The sequence below is a fragment of the Engystomops pustulosus genome, chromosome 1 (genome assembly GCF_040894005.1).
Source record: "Engystomops pustulosus chromosome 1, aEngPut4.maternal, whole genome shotgun sequence".
In the NCBI taxonomy this organism is placed as follows: domain Eukaryota; kingdom Metazoa; phylum Chordata; class Amphibia; order Anura; family Leptodactylidae; genus Engystomops; species Engystomops pustulosus.
Genome location: NC_092411.1, coordinates 16,648,182 through 16,667,958, shown reverse-complemented (window position 1 = coordinate 16,667,958; position 19,777 = coordinate 16,648,182). Strand labels below are relative to the sequence as shown.

The 19,777-nt window shown below is 41.3% G+C and overlaps 1 protein-coding gene across 7 annotated transcripts in view; it reads left to right on the top strand.

The window, feature by feature from the left end:
* DCC (DCC netrin 1 receptor) overlaps positions 1 to 19,777 on the top strand; it is a 583,792-nt gene that overhangs the window by 538,736 nt on the left and 25,279 nt on the right. For all 7 annotated transcript variants that reach the window (XM_072134166.1, XM_072134174.1, XM_072134157.1 and 4 more), the window contains exons 23-25: positions 11,266 to 11,425; positions 14,653 to 14,879; positions 15,831 to 15,947. In XM_072134166.1, coding sequence (XP_071990267.1) covers positions 11,266 to 11,425; positions 14,653 to 14,879; positions 15,831 to 15,947 — 504 coding nt within the window. The remainder of the gene's footprint in view (positions 1 to 11,265; positions 11,426 to 14,652; positions 14,880 to 15,830; positions 15,948 to 19,777) is intronic.

The window sequence follows — 19,777 nt, the reverse complement described above, 5'->3', positions numbered from 1 at the left end:
TATTCTCGTGAGCGGAAAGAAACTCAGTGGTTGCACCACCAATGATCTAGAGGGGACCTCACTTGCCTCCTGGTATCTCTACATTAATAAATTCGCATTTTTTTTTCAAAAAATAGCACAAAATACCAATTCTGAATCTCCTTTCTACTGATTGTGCTCATCTGTTAATCTTGTTAGTGTATGAATAGCTTCACTTATGGGTTTTGCCATTCCCCTTGTCATATAGGGTCCTACAACATTGTTGGACATTACCATAATGTATATGTACCCCCCCCCCCCCTTACAAATGATAACACCCAGTTGTCAATTTATTAATTTATTTTTAGAAATAACAGGAACAATACACTACTATTATTAGAAGATATGTTCCAGAATTGCTAAATTATCTATAATATTAAGACATATGAGAGATCATTGTCGCTAGACGCTCCGCATTCCATTGCTTTTCCGGGAAGATTCTGGCTAGGATCCTCCATTGGTCATGGTGAATTGCCGGGGTCTCCAGTATCAAGATGACGGAGAGATGAATTTGACTCGATGACCTTCAGAAATGATGGCATTAGTCACAGTAGGGCCACCTCCAGCCGATAATAGAGGGCTGCCCTTTAAATAAGAATATTAGCAGTAATAAAGTCTGACTTTGCGGCGCGGCCATGTTGGGGTTTTGCAGGGACGATATTTTATGGCCAATTACTGAGTGTATTGTAGATATTAGTGTGAGCCGCCGCGTGCAATAGGTTACGCGAGGAAACGCAAGCGGCCAGAGATTAGGAAGAGAAATGAAGAAGCTAATTGCAGAAAATTGATGATTTCTTGGCATCTTCTTCACCTCTCGGTGTCAGGCATCGGCTAAACAAGTGCACCTTGCTCCAAGACCATTGGTCGATAAGCCCACCTTCTAAAAATGGCGCCAGTCCTATGTACAGTTTGTATTCAGTAATGTATCTGGTATCTATTTACCTCTGTGGACCTAAGCTGTAATACCAGACACAACCATGGGGAGGGGTGGCGCTGTTTCTTAAAGCAATCAGCCATGTTTTTCTTTTTCTGTGCAACAACTTTAATGGTACAGGTCTTCACTGTAAGGCAACTACCAGCATCAGAACCCCCCCCCCCCCCCCAAAGCTCTGCAATAGGATACAATGATAGTTAAAGGGATTGTCTAGAATTTTCTGCTTCCAGTTCCATCTCATGTACAACTACCAAAGGCTGCCTAAAACTGCTGATTGTCAGATGAGAAAACCCCTTTAAGTTCTGTTTTTTGTAAGCACACTATTCACCAGAACATCCCTTTATATGCAGTCATGTTGGTATAGTGCAGCCGTCACACAAATGTGGCGCAGACACTTCTTAAATTCATGTGCCAGCAGTTTGCACTAGAAAGAACATAAAAGAAAAGTTAGACAGAAAACTGGCGCGAGGTCCTTAGTAAATGTGCGCCAATGTGTATAGAATCTTACTATAATACACTTGTGAGTGTTGTGTTGTATTTATTAAAATACAGACTCACAAAATGCCCCATTTTCTGGAGCTGCTGGTTGGCACTAGTAGCCCCTCCCCTCTCCAGAGACCTCTATGTAATACTTGGTGGAGACTTAGCTGCTGTGACTCACTGCTCCTCCTCCCCTCTCCATACACCTACCTCTATGTTATACTTGGTGAAAACCTAGCTGCGGAGATCCATGGCTACTCCTCCCCTCTCCATAGACCTCTATGTAATACTTGGTGTAGACCTAGCTGCTGTGACTCACTGCTCCTCCTTCTCTCTCCATACACCTACCTCTATGTTATATTTGGTGGAGACTTAGCTGCGGAGATCCATGGCTACTCCTCCCCTCTCCATAGACCTCTATGTAATACTTGGTGTAGACCTAGCTGCTGTGACTCACTGCTCCTCCTTCTCTCTCCATACACCTACCTCTATGTTATATTTGGTGGAGACCTAGCTGCGGAGACCCATGGCTACTCCTCCCCTCTCCATAGACCTCTATGTAATACTTGGTGGAGACCTAGCTGCTGTGACTCACTGCTCCTCCTCCCCTCTCCATATACCTACCTCTATGTTATACTTGGTGAAAACCTAGCCGCTGAGACTCATGGCTCCTCCTCTCCATAGACCTCTATGTTATACTTGGTGGAAACCTAGCTGCTATAACTCACTTCTCTTCCTCCCCTCTCCATAGACCTCTATGTTATACTTGGTGGAGACCTAGCTGCTGTGGCTCACCGCTTCCCCTCCCCTCTCCATAGATTTCTATGCTACACTGGGTGAAGACCTAGCTGCTGAGACACATGGCTCCTCCTCCCCTCTCCATAGACCTCTATGTTATACTTTCTGGAGACCTAGCTGCTGTGGCTCACCGCTTCCCCTCCCCTCTCCATAGATTTCTATGCTACACTGGGTGAAGACCTAGCTGCTGAGACACATGGCTCCTCCTCCCCTCTCCATAGACCTCTATGTTATACTTGCTGGAGACCTAGCTGCTGAGACTCACGGCTCCTCCTCCCCTCTCCATGGAATTTGTGTAATCTGACACCTCAACCAGATTCTGACCTACCTGATGGCAAATTGGAATTCATAAGATATTACAGGGTGATAATCAAATTTGATTATCACCCTGTAAAAGAGTGGGAGTAAAAGGGGAGTAAAAGATGATAAAGAATCATGAGCCTTTAAGGGTGTATGCGGCTACATTGTAATACAGTTATTATACATTGTATACATTATTTTCCTGCATGCCATTAATGTAGATTCTCCCGCTCCTGGTACCAGTGTATCGCAGTCTTTGTGTGACAGAACGTGTGGAGGTGATTAATCACTTTATTGTATGGCAGCAACTCAATAACCTACACGAGTAACACAATAGAGGAGAAGCTTTTCTTAATTAAATGCAAATTACAACAAATTAACCTGGGACCACGGGATCATCCTCAGTATTCCTTATTATTACAATATTCCGAGGTCGGAAGGTTTCATTAGTCAAGAGACGATAATAAAGTCAAATATCAATCTCCTCGCAACTCATCTGCCGGAGCTTCAAGATAAATCTTTTACAAAAATGATCATTCTTCAATAATATGTAGTAATCAATTATCTATCTATCTCATATCTATCTATCTCATATCTATCTATCTATCTATCTATCTATCTCATATCTATCTATCTCCTATCTATCTATCTATCTATCTATCTATCTATCTATCTATCTATCTATCTATCTATCTCATATCTATCTATCTATCTATCTATCTCATATCTATCTCATATCTATCATCTATCTATCTATCTATCTATCTATCTATCTATCTATCTATCTATCTATCTATCTATCTATCTTGCACGTGCTGCCTGGACTTTCTACTTGTATCTATCTATCTATCTATCTCAAATCTATCTATCTATCTCCTATCTATCTATCTATCTATCTATCTATCTATCTATCTATCTACCTACCTCATATCTATCCATCTATCTCATATCTATCTCATATCTATCTATCTATCTATCTATCTATCTCATATCTATCTATCTATCTATCTATCTATCTATCTATCTCATATCTATCTATCTCATATCTATCTATCTATCTATCTATCTATCTATCTATCTATCTATCTATCTCATATCTATCTATCTATCTATCTATCTATCTCATATCTATCTATCTCATATCTATCTATCTATCTATCTATCTATCTATCTCCTATCTATCTATCAATCTATCTCATATCTATCTCATATCTATCTCATATCTATCTATCTCATATCTATCTATCTATCTATCTCATATCTATCTATCTCATATCTATCTATCTCATATCTATCTCATATCTATCTCCTATCTATCTATCTATCTATCTATCTATCTCATATCTATCTATCTATCTCATATCTATCTATCTCATATCTATCTATCTATCTATCTATCTATCTATCTATCTCATATCTATCTATCTATCTATCTATCTATCTCATATCTATCTATCTATTTTCTAGCGATCTATCTCATATTTATCTCATATCTACCTATCTATTTTGTCTGTTCATCTTAGATTATCTATGTAATATATTCCAATATAGTTGGTATGAGATGGGAAGATCTTTTGGAGGTGTTGTTGCTCTTCAGAAAATAAATTCAGGATGTATATATAAGCGGACACCTAGACATGAACAAATTATATGTAGTCCATTTGTATGGTCAGAAATAGGACAAATATAGAAGACCCGGGAGGCCATTTTGTATTTTCAAGGTCAACTCACAAAATGTCTCCTGCTTTGTGTACACAGATAATAACCTGATGATAGATATTCAACTCCCTCATATTTACTCTGACTTCAGCGTGAAGCCTATTAGACATTAAATAATACATCGAAAGAACGTAATGATAAAGACAAATGTATTTTATAATCGGGGGAAAAAAGATGAACGCGGCCAACGCAACCGTCTCTGCTATGCTCAGCCAAGCCGAAAATTAATATGCAGCAGGATACTTTATTTTCTCCAAAATGTCTGTGGGGAAATAAGATATTAATTAAGTGTAGGCTTGTTGTGTACGAGGTGGCGGCGATCCACAGAGATGACAATAGATAAATGACATGTGACCGCCACCGGTAGAGATCTGCCGCCTGCCAAACACATCCCATCCTCATGATCAAAGAGAGCGCCAAAGATCAGCGAGTCGGCCATCCAAGTATGTAGCGGTAATCGGAGCTGTGAGGAACCGGGCCATGGCACAACTCTCTCCTTGATTAAATAAATTCATTACCGGCTCCCAACCGAGGCTCCGCGGGGAGCGGGAACCTCCGAGATTTCTGGATATTAGTTGTAGAACAGCTCGGGCTAAGACACAATTATAGGCAACAACAAGAGGATCTGAGTTGTGAGGCTGCTTTGTAGTAATGGATCATTAGTGGGAAAAGGAGGGAGGGGAAAAAAGTGGAAAAAAAAAGCCAAAAAGACTAAATATAGAAACTCAATAACACAATGGACACGACGTGGAAGACACAATTCTGGGGATTTAGAAAATCCATTATTTAAATGGAATTTCCATGAATTACAATGGAATGCAACATTCTTCAAGGTGGACACAAAGTTTGGCGAAGTTCAGGATTTGGGTAGGTACAACCACCCGTACCCGTCTAATTGTTTAGCTTTTGTCCCAGCAACAGATGTTGTGAGTGAGTAAGGTTGGTCGTGTTGGGTTACCACCACCATGATGATGTTTGCTCTTAAATGAGAGAGTCCATCCTATTTTTTGTCCAGGACTTACAAAACTGTTGTGGTCTATCTTCTACATGCCCGTACAGATTGGTTGAGTGTTGGTCCAATCTTCAGTCCCAAGATGTTGAGAGATTAAAAAGTTGGACATTTTGGGGCACATTTACTTACCCGGTCCTGTCGCGATCCAGCGGCACTTTCTCTGTCGAGGATTCGGGTATTCTGGCGATTCACTAAGGTCGTGCGCCCAATGTACACCAGGAGTCACTGCTGCCCCGAGGTTCACCAGAGTTCACTAACCTATTCCTGGGGCAATTCGGCGCAAACTGGTAATTTTCGGGAAACCCGAAGAAAAAGAGCGATTCGGACCCTTATTAAATGTGCCCCTTTGTGTCTCATCCAACCTACTTGTTCTTAAAAGATGTAGGCAATCTCCAATTTCCAGGTTCTCCAGGATGTACAACATACATTGATGGTCTACCTTAAAGGTGATCATATCACTTTAGATGGATGTTGGCCAAATCTGGCAATTTTAGCAGGACCTTCAGGTCAAACCTTTGTCCTGACCATCGATGTTGGAAGAAAGGATGGTTTGGCATGTTGGATTTCAACCAGACTGGTATGTTTATTCTCAGATTGATAGACCACCTATGTATTCCAGAAATACAGTGATGACCTATCTTCAAAGCAGGCGTTATTTTGCGAGGACCGTCATCCCATCCAAATTTGTGTTGTTCTGGCTTGTTGGGTTTCATCTGACTTATCAGATTTTTGGGGGAAATTAGCCATCTCTTTTTGCAATGTGTTTCTTCTCATAGGACATCCCTTTTTTTCCAGATAATTATTACATAAATGTTGGCCAACCTGACAATTTAATGTGCATGATGGACTCACTGTAGTCCCAACAGTTGATGTTGAGAGAAAGTAGGGTCGGACGTGTCAGGTTTCCACTAACCTGAACTGATTGAACTGATGGTCCATCTCTTTTTTTAAGATGTTTTTGAATGCTCACAGTAAATAGTTTCATTCTAACTTCATGCTTCCTATAAAGATTAAATGAATGGTAGATAAACCTGGACATTTTGGCAGGACCTGCTGGTCAAAATTTTGACCCAAAATCAAGTCGTGGAAGAAAGTAGGGTGGATCATGCTAAACAAAGGAGATAGTCCACCCTCTTTTGTCCAGGACTTACAGCACAAGTGCCCATAAACATTTGGTTTATTCTCCTTGCCAAGTTGGGGGACACCACTTGATGTTAATGTGGTTTAAAAGCACCAATGCTGGACTGTTCTGACTTTGCATTGTGACAAACATTTCTAATGGAAACTTCAATGCAAATGTTAGCAGGGCCTAAAGAAACTCTGAAGAATGAGGTCATCCATGCCCCTTGCTAGCCAGGGCCAGCTCAAGACCTCCATGGGTCCTGGGCTGTATAAAAATTATTGCCCCTACAAGTCTGGAATCACTTCCTACATCCGGGACTAGAATCAGCTGGAATGGAGGATGCGTCCCTTCTGCCTGCTATCAGTCTGTGGTTTCAGGACCTTCGGAGGACCTTCTAAGGTTCTGAAATGGCTCTTACTTAGGTCTTTCTTAGTATAAAATGGATGGGTGGTGTTGGTGGCCATGGGCCCTGGGCTACCGCCAAAACCACCTATATTATAATCCACTACTGCTGATACCTTGTTTCCAATGGTTTTAGTAACTGTTCTCACTTGCTAACGAGGGTCTACAACATGAGACTCCCTGTTGCTACTTTGATCTCATTTCTATCCAGATTAAGATCATATTTCTATTACAGTAAAATATAAAAGAAATATAAAAGGTAAGTCAAAAATTTGCTTAAAACATAAAATAAAAATTAATAAGAATATGATGTCCACAGCAAATGATGTCTCAATGTTCACCTAGTCCAGGAGATGACGTACTGGTAATGTGACTACGTTGCCAACTCATCCCTTTAATTACCCGCGATTCTGTAGCAGATACTTATTTGCGGTCTGTGATATTCCCATCTAGTGCGCCAGATGTCATTGTGGTAAAATGTTATTGTAAGTGCAGATTATAAAATGTGAGTAATAAGGCGCGGACTGTGCACGGAGCTCTCTACGGCTTCAATGAGGCTTTCAACTTTCGGGAAAGCAGAAGGATTGTATCCGCATTTGAAGAGATCCTCTTCTTCTTGATAAGATAAAGCGTAGCATATGAAATCAGTTCTCTTTATTCTTCATCTCACTGTGTAAATGTAGATTCGGTATAAAGAGATGGGGAAAATAAAGTCTATGAGAGGCAGAACAGCGAGGAGCGTCCATAGGCGCCGTCCTTTCTTGTGTTCTCTGCCGATGGCGTCAACCGTTTACACGACTCTTTAGTAATGTAAATCATCATGTGTGTGAGGGGCCACCGGGACAGCGATGTCTGTATGGACAATGGCCAACAGTGCTTTACGCTTCAGGTGTTGGTGGGACAGCATGAGGTTTCCTTCAAAGGGTTGGTGCCAAACTGTGGAGAGAAAGTTTGCAATGCTTGCTCATACCCAACTGGTGAAAGCTTTGATTTCTGTAAACAGAAAGTCAAGTTCTCATATAAGAACCTTGACTTATAGAAAAGTAACCAATAACATGATCCCTCAACTACAGTGTTGTCTAATATGGCAGCCGGGCCACATCATACCAATGCCTTGGGATGCAATAGTCTATTATCACCTTTGGATTATTGATCTTTCGTAAAAGGTCTGTACTATGAATGTGGTGTTTATGGTGCCAAGGTGACAAATTCATTGGTATTACATGATCGTTGGTAGATTTACCCAAAAAGCAACCCATACATTTGTTTGGGGTCCCATAGATGAGGGTGAAAGCAATGCAGCCATTAGGGAGAATTAGGATGCTGACCCACGTCATCCATTCTGGCATTAAACTGTATCAGCATCCATGGGGAGCCAATACAGTCTCAAGTTATTACAGAGCAAGGAGCAAAAGACAGATAATTTGCTAGCGGCCCTAGAAATTCCGAATCTAATCCAATGTGCTTAGTGAAGTTGTGCTTAAAGTGCGTTTCCCACAGGATATGGGGTAAGTGGCTTGTTGGCCTCATCCCCAATAATCACAAAGGGGGTCTCCATTTTCCCATCCAAGTTCTCCATGTGACCTGTGCTACATTTGGGGCAAATAAAGGCACTCGCAGGATCCTAGGGACCTTGAACAGTCAGACCCCAATACCCCTCTGTGCAAACTCGTGTACTGGAAATCTACAACCAACTTTATCATGCCCTGGTTAAATTGGGATGCCAATTCCCAAAAAAGGAGATCATGAACAAGAGCCAGGCCAATATGTGAACCTTGGCTATAAGGCAATGCATGGCAAGATCTTTCCCCCTTAGATAATCAGATACTCTGGGGAAGATTTACTCACCCGTCACTGCGCGAGCCCCGAGATGCGTTCCCCGACTCCAATGCACAGCTGTCGCGATTAACTACCTGCGTGTGCCCGATATCCTGCATGTGTCGCTTCCCCCACTCAGGTCTGCTGGAGTTCACCTTCTTCTTCCTGGTGCATGTAAGTGCTTGATCTTGCAACACAAATTCAAAGCTAAATCCCGCGGTTTTTCCGAATCCGTCGGATCGTTTGATGGCCCGCCCCCTGATTTCGGTCGCATGGAAGCCGGCATCGATGCACCAAAATCCAATTGCCTGCGTCACAATCCCCGGAAAAGTCGGAAAACCGGACTTAAATGCGGCCATGGGACCCTTAGTAAATAAGCCCCTATGTCACCTTTGGGAAATAGTCGATTGAGCCTTGACCACTTGATATGAGGTCAGTAACCCAGCTCAATTGTCCATACAAATCTTGTCCGTGTTTTCGGATAACCAAGCAGTGACCCCTAATGTATCCAACACAACAGTCCCCATAGTCCCGTATCCAGCTTCTACATCCCTCCTCTTTAACCTTCTCTTCCATTCTCTTCCCGTAGAGTAAATTCCTCCACTTTCACAAATCTCTCACATTTACGGCGTTTACGCTAATTTTTTTTTTACAAGTCCCCAGTAAAACATAAACTCTGAATCTCGCCGTCATTATAACCGATTTTTAATATATCTCCCCCGCACTCATCTCTGCAAAAGTCAACATTAAATACATGTATAAATTAACATGACAAGTGGCGAGGCGGCGCGGCGCGCACCGGGGCTGCGGCTAATATTGAAGAACATTACCCATAACTCACAGCTGCTCCGAGCACAGGCTTCCCATCAATATGGAGTAAATGTACACAGAGCTCCATCCCTGTACACACCAAGGTCTTTAAATAAATCTTCCATACATAAAATATTTCTGGAAGCCTCAAAGCTCTCAGCAGATTCTCCGCCGGATGCACGGTTTAGGTTTTGCTGAGTTTGCAGGTTGATTTTTAACCTATAACACATAAATTTGCCCTACATATTCCCTCCGAGTAAATTTACTAATGGGTTAGTTTGAATATTTTGGTAACAATGTATCATTTCCCCTGTATACATATAAACAGACACATGTTTGCATATCCCCTATTTTTGGGATATTTTATCTTGCCTCCTGAGCATCTGCTTTGGAGACCTTGGAAAACCTTGTATGTCGCCACCCAGTGGTTGTGATGTGAGTTGCAGCTTATCGGGGGATTTGCTAGCAGGATTTTCTGTTCTGACGTCCCTTAGGGGAATCTGTCAGCAGTTGTGACCATGCAAACTACAACCAGTGTTAGTCCCTGCAGTCAGTGTTAAGTATTGTCCCTGAAGATATTTGTAATCAGACCTTTTAGTATTTTGTTAGTAGCAGCAGGACTGTGAATATGAATTTATATTCCAGGATTGTGGCACACCCAAGTGCACTTGTGGGTGTCCCAACACTGCTGTACTCTGGTATCCCTGCAGACAGTAATAGGCATTGTCACTGGAGGGATGTGTAATTATACCTTTTTGTATTTTGTTAGTAGCAAAAAACTGTCATATATGGAGTTATATTCCAGGATTGCAGTGAACAAGAGGCATATCCTTACACTGCTGTTCTCTGTTATGTGATGTGTAATAATATATCTGTGCATATCATTAGTAGCAGCACACTTGGAGAAGCTATAACCCTGGTATATAAATCCATATTTCACAGTCCTGCTGCTACTAACAACATACACATCTCTCCAGGGACAATACCTGACACTGGCTGCAGAGAGCATAGAGAACAGCAGTGTGAGGACACATCACCCAGTGCATCCTGGGACATAAATACATACATCACAGTCTTGCTACTACTAACAACATACATAAAGGTATGATTACACATCTCTCTAGGGACAATACCTAACACTGGCTAGAGAGAGCACAGAGAACAGCAGTGTGAGGACATATCACCCAGTGCATCCTGGGATATAAATACATACATCACAGTCTTGCTACTAGTAACACCATACATAAAGGTATGATTACACATCTCTCCAGGGACAATATCTAACACTGGCTAGACAGACCAGAGAGAACAGCAGTGTGAGGACACATCACCCAGTGCATCCTGGGATATAAATCCATTTGTCACAGTCCTGCTTCTACTAACACCATACATAAAGGTATGATTACACTTCTCTCCAGGGACAATATCTAACACTGGCTAGACAGACCAGAGAGAACAGCAGTGTGAGGACATATCACCCAGTGCATCCTGGGATATAAATCCATACATAACAGTCCTGCTGCTACTAACAACATACACAATGGTATGATGACACATCTCTCCAGGGACAACATGGTCAATGGTTCCTTTCAATAACATTTTTGGAAAGTTGAAGGTAAACAATCTATATTGGTTTTAACAATAAGTGATTAATACAATTAATATCCAATAGGAATGATTTGTGTTTAGGGAAATCATTAGATTAGAATGAAGGGAGACAGAACCTTTCTTATGTTTATCACCCAAATAATATCACCTTCTATTCCCCTGCGTCATACACATGGATGATGATGTCACATGTTGTCTCCAATCCAGTTATTTCTCACCCAATTCTGTGATTCTCTTTTACAGAACCTCCGATAGGACAGATGCACCCACCTCATGGTGTAACACCCCAGAAGAACAGCAATCTCCTAGTGATCATCGTGGTCACCGTCGGAGCGATCACAATTCTGGTGGTGGTGATCGTAGCCGTGATCTGCACAAGACGATCGTCTGCACAGCAAAGGAAGTACGTAAATAGTTATCATCATCATCTTCGGAGGACATGACTGATCCCTACATTACATGGATGGTCCAATGAGAAGCGTGTAATTCCTCTCCTCTCCAGCGGGAGTGCTGTAGGGAAATCAATGACTTGCTTTCAGACTCTCTACAGGTTACATTTGATTACTTTTCATCAGGAAAGCTAAAACGAAATACACCAAAGTTTCATGGTTTCATAGTTTATATGGCTGAAAAAAGGAAGGGAAGGGATTGCATGAGGAAGGGATTTAGGGGAAACAATTCTATATAACATAACCATCAATGTTATTTAGGTGTAAAAAGGCATCTAGACCCTTCTTGTAGCTCTCTGCTGTCCCTGCTGTGACCCACGCCTGAGGCAGGCTATTCCACAGATTGATAGTTCTCATAGTAAAGAAGCACTGTCACCTCCGATGATTAAACCTTGTTTTCTCCAGACGGAGACAGTGCCCCTACTTTGTCAAGTTGGAAAATTCTAGAATAACATTTTTACAGTATTGATGTTTTACAATTCCAAATCATGTTAGATCTTCATCTTCACACTCATGAAAAGTAAGTGAAGGATGTGCGAAATAGCAGTTTCTTCTAGGTTCTAGAACCTGAGGGAGCCCCAAAGTGGGAGCTGGTAGATGGTGGGGATCCAATAGGTCGTAACTTCGACCATACCTCATTGTAATCTTGGATCTCTCTAGTAATTTGCCTTACATTTTAGAAGTCTCCATTAACAGCGTCTCCCAGTTGTTGCCCTCCGGCAATCTTGGCCAGGAATCTGCAGCGGGGGGAGAGCGCGCGGCCGCGTCTGGTAGCCAGCGAGGAAAAATGTTTCTGTTTTTGTTAAGAATTATATCTGAAATGACGTCTCCCTGAAAGCTTTCCAAGACAGCCGATCCCCAGCAGCCTGGCAGGGTAACAAGAAGACGCCAGATAAGAACCGAGACGTCAGGTTCCTCTCCGCAGTCAATTTAGATGTTTAGTTGGAGAATTGAATGTTTTCTGACTACATCGACGTCAAGAGGAATGTCATATGAGATTCTGGGACTATGTACAGTGTATTAGTTATTCCTTCATACAGATGTAGCACAGTTCAGTTTGCTCCTTTTATAAAGCAATCTAGATTCCAAAAATTCCATCCTTACACCCCTTCCCAGATGGGATATAATTAAAGATCAGGGTGTGAATTTCCCCTTCCCCTTTAGTGCTGCCCCCCTGTCTGCTCTCATCTGATACTATCCTAACTGTAAGATGTCTCAGATGCTCTGTGTACTGTTTGCTATCAGTCCTTTAATGCCACAGCTCCACATCACATAGGTAGCTAGAGCTGGTACTATTTCTGCCAGTAGGATTAGTTTTCTATGTCTGCAATCACAGAAACTGAGCTCTCATTTCCTCATTTTGCCTCAGCACAGCATCACATGGGCAGCTAGAGCCACTACTAATTCTGCTGCTGTGATTAGTTTTCTCTCTAAGTTTACAGTGGGAGGCTGAGCTCTCATTTCCTCATTTTGCCTCAGCACGGCATCACATAGGCAGCTAGAGCCACTTCTATTTCTGCCAGTGTGTTAGGATTGGGTAACACAAAAGACAGGGGATAGTGTGCCCTGAGCTTGCCCCAACCTCTGTCCCTTCCTATAGCCCCCCCACGCTAAACCGTGGGGCGACTACTTGAAGACTCGAAATACACTGCTACGTGTGGGAAGGGAAACACGAACAGACTGACAAACATAAAACACAAAAGAATGGTTAACTAGCCGGAGTCACAACGAGAGGGTACGTCAAGAGCAAAATCAGTAGGCAAAGAGTCAATGTCAAAAACGAGCCGAGGTCAACAACGATACAGATACAGATACAGAGCAAGTCAAACCTAATGCTGAGCGAGTGGAGAAGGGATTTCAAACACTGGCACAGGTGACTAGTGAAGCTGCAATTTATGCAGCCAGAACTCCACCTCCAGAACCTGATAGGAGCTGGACAACTACTGAGAATTAACCCCTCATGGTGCAGAATAACCAAGCACAATAGCAGGCACCATGCAGAGGTACCACAAGTCAGCAGTTCAGAACACAACTCCTAGACAGCGCGAGATCTTAGCAGCCGCTGCCCGGGACGAGAGGAGGAGTTTGCGCGGACACACGTTGGAGGTTGGAGAACACTGCTAGCACCACCAGAAGAACCAGAAGTACCAGCATTCTCTCCAGCGAACCTGACACAGTGTGATTAGTTTTCTCTCTAAGTTTGCAGTCAGAGGCTGAGCTCTCATTTCCTCATTTTGCCTCAGCACAGCATCACATAGGCAGCTAGAGCCACTACTAATTCTGCTGCTGTGCTTAGTTTTCTTTCTAAGTTTACGGTCATAGTGGCTGAGCTCTCATTTCCTCATTTTGCCTCAGTTCAACATCACATAGGCAGCTAGATCCAGTATTATTTCTGCCAGTGTGATTAGTAGCCTCTGCAGTTAATTTACATATTACTAAACTAAAGTTTTTAACAAGTTAGGTTAAAGTTTTTAACAAGTTAGGTTCCAGGATTGTTAAATTACAGATTAGGGCAGAGGCAGCAGGAGGAATCTACCATCAGATCTACTTCTTATAGTACAACCAAAAATCATGGGATGCACAAGGGGTTGTGGTATCATACCTCCCTTCCCCAGAACTCCTTTTATCAGTCAAAGAGAGACAATCTTTATCAGTTTACCTTCACTGATGATATATTACAACAGAGGGGGAGAGAGAGGGAGAGGGACTATAGCCTGCACCAGTTTCTGGCACAGGCATGGGGCATGAACACCCCTTGACAGCTTCCTTCATGCGCCTACACACCCACTTGAGGTGGAGGTGGTGCAACAGGGGAAATAGTCGCAATTCAGAATTATGACTTTTTAAGGCTCTTATTGTATCAGACTGGTTACTAGGTCTTAGCTCTGCCTACAATGATTAAGGTCTTTAAAATTGTACCCTCTATGGTAAAGAAGGTACGGATAGTCTTCCCAATTTATGGATAAGCCTGGATTTTTCTTTAGTCTATGTATTGAAGCTCTGTCCTGGTGGCATCACTAAAGCCAGGAGATGGCTCCATAAGCAACTGGTGGTGGAGTGACCTGACCTCAGGTGTCCGCGCTCCCACGACCTTCTGGTGGTCTATCTTTTATTGTTTTATGCTTTTATTACGCTACAGCGCTTTCTAAGTTTGTTACTAATACATTTTCCTTGTTTGTAGAAAACGAGCCACGCACAGCCTCAGTAAGAGGAAAGGAAGTCAGAAGGATCTGAGGCCACCGGACCTCTGGATCCACCACGAGGAGATGGAAATGAAGAACATTGAAAAAACGGCAGGATCGGAAAATCAAGGGAGGGAATCGCCCCGGCAGAGCTGTCAGGATATCACCCCGGTCAGCCACAGCCAATCAGAGTCACAGATAGGAAGCAAAAGTGCTTCACACTCAGGTAATCTCCCCAAATGTATATAATATCACTAGACTTGTATTCTATAGATAGATAGATAGATAGATAGGTATGAGATAGATAGATAGATAGATATGAGATAGATAGATATGAGATAGATAGTTATGAGATAGATAGATAGATAGATATGAGATAGATAGAAGAAAGATAGAAGATAGATAGGAGATAGATAGAAGAAAGATGGGAGATAGATAGATAGATAGATATGAGATATATAGATAGATATGAGATAGATAGATAGATATGAGATAGATAGATATGAGATAGATAGATAGATATGAGATAGATAGATAGATATGAGATAGATAGATAGATAGATAGATATATAGATAATAGATAGATAGATAGGAGATAGATAGATAGATATGAGATAGATAGATAGATAGATATGAGATAGATAGATAGATAGATAGATAGATAGATAGATAGATAGATATGAGATAGATATGAGATAGATAGATAGACAGACAGACAGACAGACAGATAGATAGATAGATAGATAGATAGATAGATAGATATGAGATAGATAGATAGATAGATAGATAAATATGAGATAGATAGATAGATAGATAAATATGAGATAGATAGATAGATAGATAGATAGATAGATAGGAGATAGATAGATAGATAGATATGAGATAGATAGATAGATAGATAGATAGACAGATAGATAGATAGACAGATAGATAGATAGACAGATAGATATGAGATAGATAGATAGACCGACAGCCAGATAGATAGATAGACAGACAGACAGACAGACAGACAGACAGACAGACAGATAGATAGATAGATAGATAGATAGATAGATAGATAGATAGATAGATATGAGATAGATATGAGATAGATAGACAGACAGACAGATAGATAGATAGATAGATAGATAGATATGAGTAGATGAAGGATGTGTATGATGTATGTGATCTCTTGTAGGGCCGGATACGGATGAAGCTGGAAGTAACATCTCCACTCTGGAGCGATCTTTAGCCGCACGGCGAGCCACACGAGCCAAACTCATGATACCCATGGATTCACAGTCCAGCAATCCTCGTAAGTGTCATCTTTCATCTTCTAGACTTGTATTTCATCTATTTCAAAAGAAATCTTATTGAAAAAATCTAGACACAGTCAGGCTTGGAAAATGACTATACATGAAGCACGGGGGCACATTTATCAGGGCTCGTGTGCCTCGATTCTGGTGTAAGTATAGGCTATTGTATCCTGTCTAGACAATGCTCTGTGAGCTCAACACATCAGCAGCCACTGCACAGATCTCTCTGCTGGTTTGTTACAATGTATCAGTCTGGAGTCCAGGTTATTAAGCTCACAGAGCATTGTCTACACTGGATACAATTGTCCCCATAGGACTAGCTGTGCACAGGGTCACTGCCTCTGAATGGAGACAGTGAGGTCCTCCACAGAGAGCAAGCAGAGATCTTGGGAATGGTGAATAATTGGATACAAAATCTAATCTATATTTTATATAAACCCAGAAACCCTCTTAATATTTGATTACAGTAAAGTCTCGTTGTTTACAAGGTTCAACTTTTTTTTTTTCTTTCCATAAAACCCTCCTGACACTTTTTGGATGGGTAAATGGCTGTAATATTTCTTCGTGGAGATGACTACCATACACTCTGCTATGATGTAATGGTAAAAGCCAACTAATGGGGTCAAGTATCACAGGATATGGATTCCCCGGCCTAGCGAGTGCGAGGAAATCAATTTTTTATGAGTTCATGCCAAGGACATTAGAGACAAATCCTCCATTCTCTGGCAAAATGAATAGCAATTAGTCCGATATGAAGAAATATGAAGACTTTGTAATGTTCATCATTTTTGAAGGATTGGAAAAAATGTTTTGATAAAGAAAAAGGGTAGAAAACAGATCTAAAAAAAAAGTTGTCCTTCTGCATCTGATTCCAGTAGGTTGTCTATTGTCTATTGGTACAATACAGAAATCTCACTACTAAACTATGAAAGGCCACATTCATATCTGCGGTGCACAAGACACTTTTTGGACAATATTTGGTAGCATGGCATAAACCTGTGGGATTTTATCTAATAATTCCGAAGATGACCAATTTTCATAGCAATTTTCTCCAGACTTCCTCCATAAATGAAGGTCCCATGTAATAGAATCTTCACTGTTCTAGAAGTGGATCCTTTAGGTAGTTGAAGATCTTTCTAGATCTCTGGAATCACAGAAGAGAAAAGCTTTACACTCATGGTGATCATACATCTTGGATGAATGTTGACTGAATCCAAAATTTTGGTTGACCTTCTGTGGATGGGGTTGTTCCAACTGTTCCTTATGATAGATATTGGGGGAAACGATGGATTTGGTCCTTGGACTTGACCAACAGATGTCTAGGATCCCCACCCAATTTTCAATTACTTCTCTGTAAAATCATGATAGAATTTTTGAGGTTGCTTCATAACCTTTGTGACTGTAGACCAAAAATGTAATTATCTGGAGGCTTCGTTAATAAAACAATGTATCAGTGACTATTTTAGGACATCCACATATAATGCTAAGCCAAAACCTAGTCAATTAAACTCATATGTATCTTAAGAAGCTGGTAGCAATAGCTGACAAACTAGCACCCATCTAACTTCTGTCCAAGATGTCTGACACCCTTAGTTCTCCATGACTTCTCTCTGATCACATCATTGTACAATTTTTATGACTGTCCCGTTCTCAGACAACCATTGAGGTTGTGTTGGAGCCATTGTGTTCATACAATCTGAATGGTGCCTATGTGTTATTTTGAGTCATGACCTCGTTGACTTCGGTAAATATGACGATATCAAAGTTGAAGCTGCCGGACAAACAAATATCAACCAACATCTGTCCAAGATATGAGACCAGGTAGTTCTCCATTACTTCTCCTTGATGACACCACTGTACACATTTGATTGTCCCATGACCTTAGACAAACATTGAGGTCATGTGGAAGTCATTGTAATGGTACAATCTGGTTCTGATTCAATGGTACCGGTACGTTATTTTGAGCCATTGCCTAGTTGATTGAAGATATCCAAGCTGAAGCTGTCCACCAAACAAGTGTCAACCAACATCTATCCAAGATATGAGACCACCTAGTTCTCCATTTCTTCTCCTCGATGACACCACTGTACACATTTAGTGATTATCCCATGACCTTAGGCAAACATTGAGGTTGTGTGGAAGTCATTGTAATGATACAATCTGGTTCCGACCCTAAAGCTGTCCACCAAACAAGTGTCAACCAACATCTATCCAAGATATGAGACCACCTAGTTCTCCATTTCTTCTCCTCGATGACACCACTGTACACATTTAGTGATTATCCCATGACCTTAGACAAACATTGAGGTTGTGTGGAAGTCATCGTAATGATACAATCTGGTTCCAACTCAATGGTCCCTAAAGCTGTCCACCAAACAAGTGTCAACCAACATCTATCCAAGATGTGAGCCCACCTTAGTTTTCCATTACTTCTTCTTGATGACATCACTGTTTACTTTTTGTGATTGTCCCATGAGATTTCTGACCACAGACAAACATTGTGGTTGAGTGGTAGCCATTGTAAAGATACAATTCATGTAGAGTAAAGGGAGTTCTTGTTACGTGGAACCATCAGTCAAAGTATCTGAATAAATGCGTATAGGTCGAAGGAATAGTTGTACACCAAAAAAGCACTCAAACTACATTTATCCAAGATATATTACCACCTTAGCTCTCCACAATGATGTCATGTAGAATTTGTTATGTCCTATGATGTTTTTGACCTTAAACAATCATTGAGGTTGTGTGGGAGCCATTATACTCACACTATCTTGCCTCAAGGGCGATCACATGCCGGTGGAGCCGCAGCCTTGCGCATTGTGTATCAATATTGATGCGATTCTCAGCTGATTATATAACAAATCATACAATATCATAAAAACAACATAATATTTCCAAACCTTGTCATTCACAAGAATGATAACACCGGGAGCCGATGGGGGAAATTGTTTTCCTGTTGACACATCGGCGACAATAATTTAGGATAATTCAATTTTCTCCTTTTTTCTTCTAGTAATACATTTCAGCGAGTGCAGAGTTGGAGACAATGTGAAGAATATCACATGGAAATATAGTGGCAGGCGGAGGCCAAATCTGTTTTGTTTATCTCTTTTTTTCCCAATGTTAAGGCATTCGCTGGCGGCATATAAAAGCTGACGGCGCACAGTAAATTGCCTCCGTGATATAGGACTGCGGAGTAGTAAAAACTCAACATGATTTGTTCCAACATTCAGGCTCCCAAACTCTTAACATTAGTGTCACATCAAAATTCAATTGTCAACAACCTACGGAATTTTTCGACTGATTTTCTATCCTATCTGGTCACGGAATAACGACCTGGATAAATAAAGATATGAGGCGATGTAATTGTGATTGATTTCCCATATATGTGTGAATTAGAGCCTGCGGGATTCGTGCTTTAGTTACATGACATCTACATTGCAGATGGCGAAGAGCGAGAATTCATTGCAGAAGCTCGAAAGTTTGGATCGTAGATAATTGACACCAATATTTCTTAAGAAATCACCTTATATACTTGTATTATGCATCCGTGTTATGTGACTAATAGCTTAGATCAGTGGTGGCGAGCCTATGGCACGGGTGCCAGAGGTGGCACTCTGAGTGCTCTCTGTGGGCACTTAAGCTCAGCACAGAGTTCACCAGATAGGACTCAAAGAATCTAACAGCAGTTCCACACAAGTCAACATTTACTAATCTCAGTGCTATTTTAACCCTTTAATCGCCAAGGAAGTATCTCATAGTTTAGATTTGCCCTCCTGCTTTCAATTGTATCAGTGTCCTTAGGAGGCTGTTATGTTAGGAGAACAGT